At 34.9% G+C, this 15,549-nt stretch overlaps 1 protein-coding gene and 1 non-coding gene across 4 annotated transcripts in view; one reads left to right on the top strand and one right to left on the bottom strand.

Moving 5' to 3' along the window:
* LOC106662221 (E3 ubiquitin-protein ligase HECW2) overlaps positions 1-15,549 on the bottom strand; it is a 120,894-nt gene that overhangs the window by 46,463 nt on the left and 58,882 nt on the right. For 2 of the 3 annotated variants that reach the window (XM_014386115.2, XM_014386117.2), the window contains 8 exons: positions 8,554-8,664; positions 7,807-8,494; positions 7,068-7,696; positions 6,734-6,881; positions 6,388-6,547; positions 6,140-6,325; positions 5,686-5,838; positions 5,320-5,567 (listed from right to left, as the gene is read on the bottom strand). In XM_014386115.2, the coding sequence (XP_014241601.1) occupies positions 5,320-5,567; positions 5,686-5,838; positions 6,140-6,325; positions 6,388-6,547; positions 6,734-6,881; positions 7,068-7,696; positions 7,807-8,494; positions 8,554-8,664 (2,323 nt within the window). The remainder of the gene's footprint in view (positions 1-5,319; positions 5,568-5,685; positions 5,839-6,139; positions 6,326-6,387; positions 6,548-6,733; positions 6,882-7,067; positions 7,697-7,806; positions 8,495-8,553; positions 8,665-15,549) is intronic. The other variant, XM_014386116.2, reaches the window with a different exon arrangement.
* Trnae-uuc lies at positions 658-730 on the top strand. Its single transcript has one exon. It is a non-coding gene; the product is annotated as a tRNA-Glu (tRNA).

The following is a 15,549-nucleotide window of genomic DNA, read 5'->3' as shown; positions in this document are numbered from 1 at the left end:
AGGCTCCCAGAGGCGTTCGAAGGATGCGTACTTAATTCGTTCTGGTCTGGTGGTCTGTACTGTAAATAAAATCATCACCAATGTCTTTTACGCGTTCGTTTTAACCAACATCGCGGCATGCTAACGAAAGGAAAAAGGCCAGGATTATTTTTAAGTACGTGCTTAAACCCTCTAATTAATATTCAAAATGAGGTCAGCCCTGCGTCACAACATATGGCCGGCAAGTGACTTATATATATTTTTTCAATTTGTTTTTACAACCCTTGAACTCTCGAGAGTAAATAGATAGAAAAACGGAAGAAATTACCATGAGAACGGACGAGATAAGATGGGTGCTTCATGAGCGATGACATATTTACGGGCCAATAAATATATACACAAGAAAACTGGGCAATTATCAAAATAAAAATACATCGTTTAAAACATTTAAAAACAAGACAACTATATGATCCATCGTAAAGTTCTATAAATAAAAATGAAGTTCAATAAAGTACAAATAGAAAAGAATCAAACGAACGAATGTATTTTCTCCACGAAATTCATTCTATAAGAAAATGCTAAAAAATAATCCATTACAGTTCGCGGTCCGATTGACCAATTAACATTTTTCAATTAATTAATATTTATGAAAGGTATTGGTTAAGATAAAAAGTCAGCGTCATGATAGCTCAAGTGGTAGAGCAGCGGCGTTTCTAGCCGAAGGTCGTGGGTTCGAATCCCGCTCGTGACGCTGACTTTTTATCTTAACCAATACCTATCATGAAAATATTAATTAACTAAAAAATGATATTTCTCATGAGAAACTTACTTGGACATAATAATTTTGAGAGAGCTTTTGAATATTTGCTACACATCTTAGTCCCTCTTCATCCTGGCCCCTCTAGTCACGATTTACTTAACAAATGGCCTAGTAACATATGCGTGCTTCAGTTAATTTATAAAATATATTAATTAATACTTTGGCATATTTGGGTATTGACGTCAGAAGGTTTTGTTTTGGGCATGAAATTCCGAGGATTTTTTTCTCACAATTTTAACGCCCAATTGAAATGTATTGGCACCACTTATGTGTTTCTTATTTGGGAACAGATTAAAGATTAAAAATTTAAGGACTAATCATTAACCGGCCTGAATATGAAAGAATGTTTCCTCGGGTTTATGATTCGCAGATAAGTTTCATAACATTTTTTTATGATTTTACAGTTTGGGCCAATTTTGTGGTTAGCAAATATTTGAACAAACACCACCTTTGCGTCAATTTGTCTTAAAATAGATTATAAATAAAAGTATTATCTATATTAAATTAATATTAACCCTCAATATTACAATTATATATGATATATATAATCAGGGCTAAGGAAAAATTGGAATTTTTAATATAGTAAATGTATTTTAAAGGTCTTTCCAAACGAGTAGGCAAACTGCAAAACCGATTCAATTTCAGTTAAACCAGCAGCCAGCATGACCCATGCCCGAATTAATTCATTTATGGGACCGTACATCTGTTTGGGTGAGCCAACTGTTTTTGAATTTGCACTGCAAAGAACACCTGTTGTCGGATCTATAATGACTTCCGTTGTGCTAACGGAAACTTTATCACGGCGAAGGGTTTCCTGTTGACGTCACTGAACTTATGCAAAAAGACGGTTAACTTTCGACCTAAAATTGGGTCGAAAAATTAAAAAAAAATTAATATCGTTATTGATCGAAGGATCGTATCTGATGACTCAGGAAAGGAGAATCATGAAGAAATTAAACGCACGATAGCGTACGATGGGAATGCTTGATTTACTCTCCTAATTTCTCCCCAAATGGTATTGAAAAATGTGGTATTGCCAAAAAATATTTTCAAAAATCTCTCTAACTGATAATGATTTGATAGGTAAAACGGACGCAATTGTTAAAGAAAGTCCATAACTATAATAATTAAAATTAGAGTTAGATTTTATTTACTATTTGTATGGTTTTATTAACCCTGTCGATATTTTAAACTTGTTTTTACAGGGGATAAGTTGAAGTTTTCGATCCGCTTTAGCACGCTTTTTACAGCAGCTTCACCATCTGGTTTGGCAGACCGATTACAGCATAAACTATATACTGACAGAACTGAACTCACAAAAACATAAAATTCACCGCAGAAACAAAAACAAACAACAATATAAACTTCCTAGACTTAATAATCACAAAAACAGAAGATAAATTACAATTGGCGTACACATAAAACCGACAGCAAATGATAACCGACTCAAACCACCCACACAGACATAAAATAAGCAGCACTAAACAAAGACAAGTATGAAAAAAAATTAAAAGAAAATCATAGCGCACAGTAGAGGCTATAACACAAACACAATCAACAAAATAACAAACAAAAAACGCGCACAAAAACAAACATTAAATGGACCACATTCACATACTGGAAAAAAGCGTGCAAACTAACTTATTTAACAAATTAGGCAAAAAAACAGCACTAAAAACACATACACGATAGGGAAATTAGAAAACATTGACAAGAGAGACCAACTAGAGGAAAAAAGAAGGAGTATAAATAAATACTAACATGTGAATGAGGAGACAGCCAGGACGAAAAATCAAAGAACATAACAAATCATTTAGGGACGCGACACACCTAAGAAAACAACACAGACCGTCAACACTACAAACAAGTATGAAACTACACACAACATATAAAAAGGACGAAAAATGCACATACTCTAAAACTTAAAAATGTATAAACAATTCAACACTAAAAAAACTCGTAAATAAACAGATTAACAATAACCAACAAACATCATTTTCACCATTTAAAATATAGCGCAAACTAAAAAGAAAATGACCAAAAATCAAAAACCTTACAATCCATCAAACATCACTCGACCTCCACGACCTCGTAATTAAAACTTCATTCCATAAAAATCAACAAAACACTGAAGATGGCGAAATAAGGCAGCACGTCTGAACTGACAAAAATCAGCGAGGATAGGCAGACCAAGATGATAGGTTTATCACCCCCACAGACCAAAATAGAAAACCTCACATTTTAAACTTGATTTTACAGAGGATGATAATTCATCAAGACACTTATCAAGTTTTGAATCATGCTGAAATTTGATAATTTTGAAGCTTTCGATCCGCTCGCTTTTTACAACAGCTTCACCATCTGGTTTGCCAGACGGATTACGCGATTGCGTGCTCGTCTTTGCGAATTCCAACTAAAAACCGGAAACGCCAGATCAAACTTTTTTTTGGCTGAAGCATCCAACATCATTTTTAGTCGAAAATTGGATAACTAAGCTTAAGCAGGAATTATCACCGAATTTCGTCTTTGGTCCGTTGAAATAATAAGCCAGAAATAAATCTCATCGTCGTAATTTTATAGTCAATTGGTTACAGCAAAAAAACTCCATAATAATTTATCGACTTGAATGGAAGAAAAATGTTTCCAATTGACTCTCTTAACCCGAATTTTGTACATCAGATGTGCCGGAAGCCCGCATGAGGAAGATCAGTCGACTCCCCTGGACGAATCCGGACTTCCGGAATTTAGGAACAGGGTCAAAAAGGGCGGCTCATGACGACTGAATAATGTATCGGGGCCAACAAGGAGACACTTTCATATTTGGAATTGTATTAAATTTAACGTCCATCGTTGGCCGTTGTCAAAAAACTGAATTTGAATTATTAAAAAAGGACAATCTATGAAAAGCATGTATAAAATTTTTGTTAAAAAATAAACAAACTATTTATTTATGACAAATAGAAATAGGATTTGTAATCTAGGCCGAATATTACTAGCTACTGATTGGAGACAGCCTTGAAATAAAGTGGATAAACGAAAATATCAAAAATTCTCTCAGATCATTTACCCAACCGATTTGTGTAATAAGCATAGTCCAAATCAAGGTCATATAATTCAAAAATTGACATGTTTACAAATTATATAAAAAACAAAGAAAAAGTAGATTTGCATAAAAAATAAAATTAACAATGAGAGGTGTGTTATATCAATCCATATTTATCCTGACATCGACTTGCAAGAAATGGAACACCGGATACTCTCTGATTTCATCTATTACTTTGTACCATAAATTAATAATTTATTAAATTTACATAAAACCTTAAAGACCTCACAGTACAAAAACCCAAATGTGACTTGTGGTGGTAACTGTGATCACAAAAATTGACGCCATTCAGAAAACTTTTTAATTGATTTTAATTAAGATGTGAATTAATAATTATGACAAGAATTACGTTTTAGACGTTGTTTAAAATAGAATTAATCATAATAATTATGCTTAGCATGATTGAGAAATTGCCCAAAAAAACTTATAGCTATCCGATTTTGCTTAGGATGTGTCCTTTTATAATTCAAGGATCCTAGATGACATACTCGACAAGGAAGGAACGGGGCATGGAATAAGTAGTATATTTAAAATATACTATACCTTGAAGTTTCCTGGCATACAGGAGGGCTTAAAATGCAACTGCTCGTTGGGTGTCATGGACATGGGATCAAATCACTTTACAATTATATAATCAATTAAAAAGCTTTGGGATTTGTTGGGGTTCGAACCCAGAACTGCAAACATGACGGATACTCCCTAAACATTTTGCCACTGCAGCCCCCCCCCCCCCCAAATATGCTACATAGTGTAAATACAAATATTCTATACGAATGAGCATTAAATTTGTTTATAAGAAGTTTTCTCATTAAACGTGTGACTATGTAAGTTCATTAAAAAAAAATCCTAATAAAAATAATTTTAAAATATTTAAGAGTTTATTAATTATCATTTAATGGTTACACTTCATGAAGTGGCAAATTTTTCTATACGAATCTTTTTCTATACAAATTTTTCTTACAAATCTATGTATTAATGCTTATAGTCTCTGAGATTTTCCCTTCAAAATAAGGAGAAATAAAATGCAATTTGATATATTTGATAAATTATATCATATGTAATCAGCATTGTGTTTTAAGAACATTATGCTTGTGTATTAATTTTCAGTTGTTCTTCAAAACAAAAGATACAAAATAATTCATTTTCTATAATTAGGGAGGAAAATACAGTATGTAAAAAGATCATATTTACTGTTTTATTTATTAAATTATCTAAATTATCCTACAGCGTCAAATATTTTTCCTTCTTTATTTACTAGGGTAATAAAAAATTATATTTATATTATATATTATTTATGGGCGGACAAAAATCTAATAGCCATCATCCGAATGAACAGAAATGCGTTTTTTTTTCTCACTGATGCTATCATATGTTTTGTCTTGTTTTCTTAACTTGCTAATGTAAATGAAACACTAACCTTAATAAGATAGTGAGATCGATGTCATGGCAGTAGTTCTGTAATGCTTGAGTCCCTTCGACCCGTACACAGTTCACTTTATCTCTCAGCGACTGGCAACTTGCAACCTGTGGATGTCTTTCTTTCAGGATGTCCATAATGTTCGGCTGTCTCAAGAAGGCGACTACTTTGTCATTGTAAGCCGTAGGGACTTCAAGGACCCTAGACGACAATCCTGAAGGACCAGGACGAGGAGGAGGTAACGGAGCCTGGAATAAAAATCAAATTAATTTTACCCTTATCAACCTAAAAAGCTATCATGCAGTCCGAAGGAATAAGGTTAGTTATAGGTTACTATGTCGAGGTTAGTGATCATTCGATCCTTACATTAGCGAAAGCTAGATCCTGCTCTCCAGCAGATCTTGACCGCCTCCGAAGCTGCCAGGGGTTGATCTTGTGTGGATTCAAGAAAGGTAGATCACACGGGACCCGAGGGTCCATAAATGTCGTCCTTTTCCAAGTGTGGTCAATGAAGAATTGCTGAAGGATTTGTTAGTAGGGTTAGTTAAAAGCAAGCATTTAGCCAATAATTTCAAGCCACTATGAGAGAAGTAAAATTTCTGTTGGTTTCTTATTCACTCAAATTAAAATTTTGTGCAGAAAAGTAAAATAATCCAACTATTTTGTGTTTGTTATTTTAATACCTGAATCCTTATAACTAAACCAAAATGAAACATTACAACAAAGAAGAAATCAACAAAACTGAGCCAATATCAATTGAGGTTGAGATAAATTTAGTTTTATCTTATAAAGCAAGTGTTCTAATAGCGTAAATAATTACCTTCCCGTTTCTGTCGAATTTTGTTTCCCATCCTCTTGGAAGTTCTTTAACTGGATCGGCAAAGCAGTTGATGAAGGCGACTAGATCTCTGTTGTGCTGGTACCTCTCGAAAGCCCCGACATCACGCCTTATTTTGGATATCATGTGCTTGAGAGAACCGTTTCTGTTATATAGGGAAAGTCCTTCCTGAAATTAATAAAATGCAAATTAAGAGTAAGTTAATAACAATTTTTTTTTAATAGCAATACCTGATTTGTGTGCAAAAGGCTAAAAAAATCAGGCCTACAAAGGAACCTGAGGGCCGGGGAGTATAAATCGGGAGGAGTGTTTAATGCTGGGATCTCAGCGTTCCTTTCTGCTAGATCTTCCGCTTGCCTTGATGTTATAGTCCTCCTTATTGACTGATACCTAAAATGACCAAAATTATTAACTTTTCAATCCTGTAAACAATTTTTACCAAGCCAAAAAAGTTTCATGTCAATTTGTTTAGTATAATTCTTTTTTTGCTGATACTAAATAAATCTTACTACTACTACTATTAATTTTTTTTAATGCTCACTAAAAAATATTAATCACTACAATACATATACATACCTCCTATCTAACTGTTGTCTTTGCAGTTCATTCGTAGAAGCTCTGGCCCTCGTTAAAGTACCATGATTTGGCCTTTGCCAAGTTGTCATTCTATTCACATGATCGATATAAAATATTCTACCATGACTATCAATTCTTGCTTCCCAATCTGTAACATTAAGTTTGTTTATTAGAAACTGAATCAAAATTGCCATAATATTAAATTAAAGAGCTAAGAACTTGTCCAAATCACATCATTAATTGTGTTAATTCAGTTGCATATTAAAAATCACTTTTTTCACAATAGTTTAGTTTAGAAATAAAAGTGTTAGCATTAAAAAAAAGAAAAACTTACAAGGAGGCAGTGGGTCTTCATCGCTTGTCTCTACTCTTTGGTGTTTGACAGTTCTTTCCGGAATTGATGGGAGTCTTGTTGAAGTTACATGCCTTGCAACAGAAGCAGTAGATGCCAAAAAAGAGTCCTGAGGCTGTTCTGGTGGCTCTTGTTCTTCTGGTGGAGGAGGCTGTGGTGAAGGTGGTGTATGGTGATGGTGACGGTTTGGTCGAGCGTGATGTGTTGGAGTCGGTGGACATTGTGGTGACAATACACCATGGTTACTACGAATGGCCACTGGTGGATGGCTGACCTGTCTCGATAATGGTCGGTGCATTCTTAAAGGAGGCGGTTCATCAGAGGCCGAGACTAAAGAGTCAGAGCTTGATGAATGGGTAGTCATCGCCATCGCACCATCTGAAGATGTGACCATGGCCTCGGCAGGCGTTGTTGAAGAGTCTGTTTGTTGATGCCTTCTGTCAGTGATTGCTGGGGATTTATGACGATTTGTGGCTTCACTTGAATCATGTTCGGGGGTAGCTAATGGAGCAGTCGAGTCTCCTTCTATAGTCTTTGACACCACTACTGATACATCGTCACCTTGCAAACTGGATGCATTTGATAACTCATCAGTATCCACAATTTCAAATCTGAAAAATTAAATATTTTGTTACAACGAACCCATAAAATAATAAATGTAATAGTTATAATTTAATACTTTTAAGGGCAATTACATTAGAATAAACAATTTAAAGCATACCCAAAACTATCTTCAGGGTGTGTAATTTTTTTCACAGGTCTTGGAGGTAGAATGGGCCCTTCACAAGGTTTGTTCCTTCTTTGTACTTCAGGAGGAGGAATTCGCAAGGCTCCACAAATTGCTCTTGTCCTTTCTAATGGTCTATGTCTAGGAGGAAATGCTCTAGGTGGAAGAGGTGGTGGTTCATCATCATCTCCAGGTGGATATACAGTCTCATATACGGAAGGCTGACTTGGAGGAGACTTGTTACTCCAAATTGGAAAGTACTCTGAATTTGTTTCAGGTACGTCGACAGACCTTTGTGCCTCATGAGAGTTCCAGGTGGGTAAATCCTTGGAGCTCGTCCGAGAGGAATCCGTGTCTGAATCTTCTACCTCCTGGTGAACAAAACCGTTTGGCAGGGATGACTTTTTCTTGAGCAATCTCCAGCCCTTTTTTCTGTATTTGGAGGAACTTTCTGGCTCCGATTCACTCTCTGAGCTACAATTCGAATGCTTTGCCCTCAAACGCATTAAGTCTCCCGGCCTGGGCAGGTCCCTTTTCTTCACTCCTCCCATTCCTTCTTTGCACTTTGTATGGTTATCTTCCCTAGAGGCACAAACTGATTCAATTTCCATAGGTTCCGACTGTGCCAAACAGGAAAATGACAAGCCACTATAATATCTAAAGCACATCATTTTCTTCTTATCTGAAAAAAGAGACAATGATTAAAAACAGAAAGAAAAATAACAAACAAAATATAAATACCTTGAGGACTAATTGGACCAGCAGGAATGTCTAAAAGCCACATGGCAGTCCCAGTTCCACATCCAAGGTCCTTGCTGTACCTAACCACTGGTTGCATGGGGTCCCGCTCATCTGAAAGCAAAAACTCTAATATAATTTTTTCCATATTTTTTATTATTCCACGTTTGCAATTAATTAAGGTTTTTAGTTGAGATAAAAAAGTCAATGGCACGAGCGGGATTCGAACCCACGATCTTCGGCTAGATACGCCGCTGCTCTACCACTTGAGCTATCGTAACTTCGATCCACTCGGACACTAACTTCCCATCTCAACCCCACCTTTTCAATTTTCCCTCCTTTTTGCCATTTTTCGAATCCCGCTAGTGCCATTGACTTTTTTATCTCAACTAAAAATCTTAATTAATTGTAATATATTAATTGGTCAAGCGGACCACGAAATTAGTGAATTTACAATTAATATTTGTTTTCAGTATAAAAAATTCATAGAGTTTCTAAATTAATATCTGCTAAGTTTATATTTATGTTTTAAATTGTATGATTTCCCCATGAAGTCTGCGGAGTGGTTTTGGTCGTTTGCGATTATTTTGGTCTACTATCCTCGGTGATTTTGTTTGCGAAATGCGTTTTGTTATTTTCAAGACCCTGAAGACCGAACGAGGCTGACCAAAATGAACGGAAATGGCGAAACTACAATTTATATTTTATTCTCGTCTTACCGAATTTAACGAACTCCTGAAAAAATATGCCATTCGAACACATAGCAATGTCGAAACGTAAAAATCGGAAATAGCCAATTTCAAACATTCAAAACCAATTTCCGACTGTAACGGGAGGCTTTCGGGTGTGAAAAAAAATCAATCACCGCCTCGTCAGATTTCTCTGCTATTATTGGCCCATTAGTCTTCCACTTTCTCTGCAGAGTTAAATTTTTAGAGCGAAGACATAACGCGAACAGAGGGCTTATTTAGCGTTGCGGAATGGGTCAGGTCATGAAAAACAAATGGGGTCAAAGAGCGACAAGTCAAAAGTCTCTAATCAGCCCCCTATCAAAATCCATCAACTTCATAAACGCAATGACAAAAAAAAGTTCAACGCCTTGGATTGAATAAAACCCGTTTCATTAAAAACAAAACCCAATAATAAATCATTTAAGGTATATCAACGTGGCGGTCCTACTTACTAGCTAAGTCATTAAGATATGTTTATCCTAAAAATTTATTTCGGGCTTAAAATTAAACTATTATTCTATAGTACTTGTCTTTGTGTATCATTCTTTCCACCCTGCTTTGACACAAGCTAGAATAACGAGGATAATCAAATTTATTTAATAGATAACAATAAACAGTCGCGGGGGCGTGGGTGGCCGCAACAGTTTAGGCGTTGACACGGCGCTCATCACTGTAAGGTAAAGGACCCGGGTTCGAATCCAGCGGCCCTGCATTCGAACCCAACCCGACATACTTACAAAAGGGCTTTTTTTCAAAACCACCGGCACCCCGAGGGCTGATATGACCTCTGCTGTTGCGAACCCTCGCACCTGCGTCTGTCTAGTTCCTCTCATTCCTTCTTAGCACGCAGCTTATACAATTTGCGAATGAACTTTACACAGAGAGACTTAAACCGCCTGGAAGAGAAACCAGCGAGAGTAGGCGGACCCAGTGAGGTTATTAACAGTAAAAGTCCATCATCCGACGGCCAACAAATTAAAACTGGCGTTGAAATCGATTATCCAGTATGACTTTCCGGGTATTTCTAAGATTTGGAAGATTCACTATGGCCACGTATAATAAAACGTTTCTGGAATTTATATTCCAACAATCGATCTTTCCATAGGCTTATATTTAAATATAGTTGGGGTGGGAGACCCCATTTTCCGACTTTCTCATGCGGAAAACATTATCCAGATCGTTTAGAGATTTAAACGCTTCTTTCATAACATTGCCATGACGTTCCAAATCATTACTTTTTTATCGAAGAAGCAAACTGAACAATATACAACACCTTGCGATAATAATGGTTTGACATGTATATACAAATTAATTAAATTGTTCTTATTTTGCAATTTGAGACCTTGAAATAGAATAGAAAATGAGCCTAACTATGAACGTTTGTGAAGATGATATCCAAAATGTGTTACAAAAGGACTGGCAAGGTTGGTTTTATTTTGGCAATGGCCCTAAAGGCTTGTTTATCTCGTCGTGACATCGTCTAGCTCAGTTTTAGTCATGGCCCGGTCCGAATTCCGTCGATTTCCCCCAGGACTATTTTTATAGGGTTCAATTAGAGAACAAGGGTGCCGTATGCCGAATCTGGAGGAAGTGTAATTTTAGAAGGCACCTGAAGGCGAATCCGTACTGCCAGGGGAGTGACTTCCGGAGCGGAAGCCGCTATCAGTCGGCGACTTTCTGTCTATCTCAATTAGATAAAATACGGGGATTGGAGGAAAGCCGATCTTATCTGTCAAAATTACATCACGCCTATATTTTAATCTCGACACTGAACCTTGTTTTGAACATTATCTCCTCTTATGAAAAGCTTCTCTTCTTACTAAGTAGCACTTCAGACTCATCAAAAACCGGCTGTTGAATACGGGGTGGGGTCGACATTTACGACCACACAAATTCAAAAATATATAGCAATTATTGGCAACAACGACCTGTTCTCCTTTTCTGCAAAAATCTACAATCCTATCATTTTTCATGGGACCTGCAGGGTTATGGAGAAGTGGTTTGGTCTATCTATCTTTGTTGGTAAACGAACGTGGACATGGAAGACTAAAATGATCGGACTCGACCGAACTACAAATTATGATAAGGATAGGAAACCCTCAAAAGTGAAGTAGGCACCTTGAACAGGTAGATTTGTGAGGGGAGAGGAGAGAGGGAAAGTGAGAGAGAGAAAGATAGAAAGGAGGGAAAGTGAGAGAGAGAAAGATAGAAAGGAGGGAAAGAGAGAGAGAGAGAGACATGCAGGAACACAGACAGAGAACGAGAGAGAGGGAGAGAGAGGGGGAGGAAGGAGAGGGAGAAAAAAAGAATAAGAGGAGAGAGGAGAAAGAAAGAAATAGAATAACAAGAAAGAGAGTGAAAGGGAAGAGAGAGAGAGAGAGAGAGAGAGAGAGAGAGAGAGAGCGAGAGAGAGAGAGCGAGAGAGAGAGAGAGAGGGAGAAATAGAAAGAGAAAAGGGAGGAATAGAGAGTGANGAGGGAGAGAGAGAGAGAGAGAGAGAGAGAGAGAGAGAGAGAGAGAGGAGAGAGGAGAGAGAGAGAGTGTCATCCTGAAATCATACTGTTTAACAATTTATAAAATAAAAAACCACAAAAGAAAAACATTTTCTTTAACGTGCCAACGTTGAGATCATCTCTCTCAACAGGACACCCAATAATGACACTCTACAAAGAAAACAAACACTTTGAGCTCTGAAGATGATCTCAATAAATATCGAAACGTTGGAACGGTAACGAAAATGTATTTCTAAAAACCTACGTCACACCACACCGCATCTCACGATCTCCAAATAATCATTAATTGGGGGTCACTAAACACCACACATTTCGAAAAAAACCTTAAGTTGTTGAATCGATAATGTGGGTGTGTCAACTGCCAAAAAACTCTGGTAGAAAGTAAGTGAAACCAATTTAAAAGCTTGTGATAACGTCAATTCGAATCGAGAACAGTTTGACAATACACTCCGTATTGAAAAGAGCACAATCCTCTAAGGTATTTTTGGTTTCTCGGCCATGGAAAAGCCTTGAATTTACTAGGACACATGCTAGTCTTGTGTTAACAAGACGGGGAAAAGTTACCATGGGCGGAAGATATTTCAAAAATCCCTCGTATCCTCAATTTAAAAAAGGAAGGATATACGTTATCTAAAGCATTAACCCATTATATAAATATGTATTTAAGGTATGTCTCGTTGCATAATCGAGGCAAGCATCCTGTTTAGTATTTATATTTATGAATAGTCCCCACCCGGTCTGGCCCATGTCGTAGTTTGAATCGGGCATCGGCGGAAATCACGGACCAAGGAGAGGCCAATTGGTCCGCCAATATTAAATCTCAATTGCGAAAGAGGTATTAAAATGGATTGGACGTAGCACTTGGAAGAGGCCGTCACATCAAACGGGCCAAAAAATATATTCAAGTTGAAAAATAAAGCGTATAAATTGGCAACAATGTGTGAGAGCTAGGGTTTTACGTTCCCCACGTGTACACTACGCTTTTTCCGCGGAATTTACGCCCCCTTCTTATATATCTTATATCCTGTCTCAACTATTACGTCTTAATGTTTCAACATATTTCATATTTGGAGATGAATATAAAATAGATTACGTGTAATAATTTTAAAGAATTTATTTGGGCTTTGATCTTCGAGGTAAACAGTTCAACAAATTAGTTGAAATGTAACTTTATCCACCTACTTTATCGCCTAGTACTTTGTTCTGGATTTTAAGACAATATTTTATATACGTAGTGGAAATATTAAATTCTAAAAATCAAAAACTTGCACATTCATAGGATACATAAGTGCTTCGAGAAACCCAATAAATTATGTCACAAAAACATAAAAATTGTTTAGTCTTTGTTAGAAAAATTTCTACGTGTATTTTTAATAGAAAAATTCTTACTACATATATTGATGATGTTTTTTTAATTAAAAAAGGTATATAAAATTAAACCATTTTTAGATTCACTTAACTAACACCATAAAAATATAAAATTTACATTAGAAACAGAAAAAACTCCCAGAATTAACTAGCTATATATAACTATTAAAAAATCATTTGTTGGCATATTAAAAACACTTACTCAGACAGATCAGAAAAGAATCTAATGAACAGAGGTTAACTTAATCTTTCTCACACAGATTATTGGAAATATTTAAAAATATTGAAAAATGGCAAAAAGGAGGGAAAATTCAAAAGGCGGGGTTGAGATGGGAAGTTGGTGTCCGAGTGGATCGAAGTCACGATAGCTCAAGTGGTAGAGCAGCGGCGTATTTAGCCGAAGGTCGTGGGTTCGAATCCCGCTTGTGACACTGACTTTTTTTATCTCAACCAAAACCTTAATTAATTGAAAAGATTTAAAAATAATTTTTTTATGTACCCACACTAAATGGATATTCTAATAATAATATAAAAGAATTGTGATATATAAAATATTCATCATATAAGTATAATTAAAACTTTAGAAACTAACAATTCTAAAAAAATTAATAACCCGATCAGAGCGCAAAGAATACAATTAGTTAAAAGCAAAATGAAAATAACATTAAAAACTTCTCTTCACTTACTTATACTAACAATATATCAGAAAAATAGAACTTTTAAAACGTACGGTGTTGATTACATAAAATTCGGTTTTAAACCTCAAAATAAAATAAATAGTTTATACCCCCCAATAAAATATTCTAGAAAAGTGAAATCAAGAAAATAATGTAATTGACTCAATTAATTGTTAAGATATGTGGAAAAAATCGGTTTTAAATCTCAAAATAAAATAAATAGTTTACACCCCCAGTAAAAGTTTCTAGGAAGAGAAATCAAGAAAATAATCTAATTTATTCAATTAATTATGATGAATGTGATAAAAATAATACGTAAATCAGACAAAAAATATGGATAATCGGTTAAAGTACCATAGGTATGATATAAAATAATTACAAAAAATATATTTAAAAAAATAACAGCTCTTTTTCAATATATAAATTTCTCACATCCAATTTATAAAAACCGCACATGTTGGTTTTTGAACAATTCCCCTTTAAAAGACAAATCTTAAAACGCATATGTATTACGAAAAACAGTGGAAAAAAACTGATTACACCCAAATGTCCCTGTTTTATTCCGATATTAAAACCAAATATTCCAAATTTATACAAAAATATATAAAAATAACTTCAAATTTATTTTAAAAAATCCAACATTTAAAATTTGTTGCACTTAAAACATTTTTTAGACTAACTTGAACAAAAGGTCTTCAGTGAGGCACAACAGAAACGACAATTCTTTAAGTTTTTGCCGAGTTTTCGACGATTATATCGTCATCACCAGAGCCTATTTATTTTAGGAAAATATCGCAGTTAGAACATTTTATATCATTCAAAAAAACAAAATTACAAAAGAAAAATTTTTTATTATTTATTTTAAGAAAAAGTGACGTGTACTTATAGTTATGTGTAACCGAGGTAACCTATAGGACCACGTTGTGGTTTTAAATAATTTTTTAAAATTTTTATATTATATTTTTTATTGTTTTTAATTAACTCCATACTGTTTATTGTTTAGATACTGAGCTTCACCTAATTTTAATTAATCTTATTATTAGTTTCTTGCTCTCCAGATATACTTCAACACTCATCGAGTTAAAGTAAGATAAATAATTGTTTTTTGTAATTTAAAAAAATAAAATCATATAACATGTTCTAAATGCGATATTTTCCTAAAATAAATAGGCCCTGATGATGACGATACAATCGTCGAAAGCTCGGCAAAAACTTAAAGAAGTGTCGTTTCTGTTGTGACCTCGATCCTTTTGGTCAAGTTAGTCTCAAAAATGTTTACTTAAAATGTTACTTAAAAATGACTGAAAAATCTTCCTTAATGTGTCCTTAAACAATTTGTTTCTTCCATCTTGGCTATGCCGCCTTGTCACAAAAATGTATATAATTATACGTAAATTACAGTTGCAAGATGGTCATGTCTTTTAAAATAAAAATTGAATAAAATATAAAGTAAGCTTTTTAATGGTATGTATAAAATTTGTATATCAATGTTATACTTAGGTCTTTTTCTAAAAAATATAGATGCTGATGAAGGGTGTAGTCCAAATAAACGAGAAATTGTCAAAATGTTTTAAAATAAATGTGAATGTTCGATATGCAGTACATATATATTTTTTAACTAAACCAATAAATTTAAATAAGACAAATTAGACTTAAAAATTCCATGTTTAAAATAGAACAAAAAAAAATAATGTGCAACATACAGAAGTC

The sequence above is a fragment of the Cimex lectularius genome, unplaced genomic scaffold (genome assembly GCF_000648675.2).
Source record: "Cimex lectularius strain Harlan isolate CLEC.00 unplaced genomic scaffold, Clec_2.1 scaffold3, whole genome shotgun sequence".
Lineage (NCBI taxonomy): Eukaryota > Metazoa > Arthropoda > Insecta > Hemiptera > Cimicidae > Cimex > Cimex lectularius.
The sequence above is the reverse complement of the archived record's forward strand: the minus strand, read 5'-3'. Positions and strand labels throughout refer to the sequence as shown.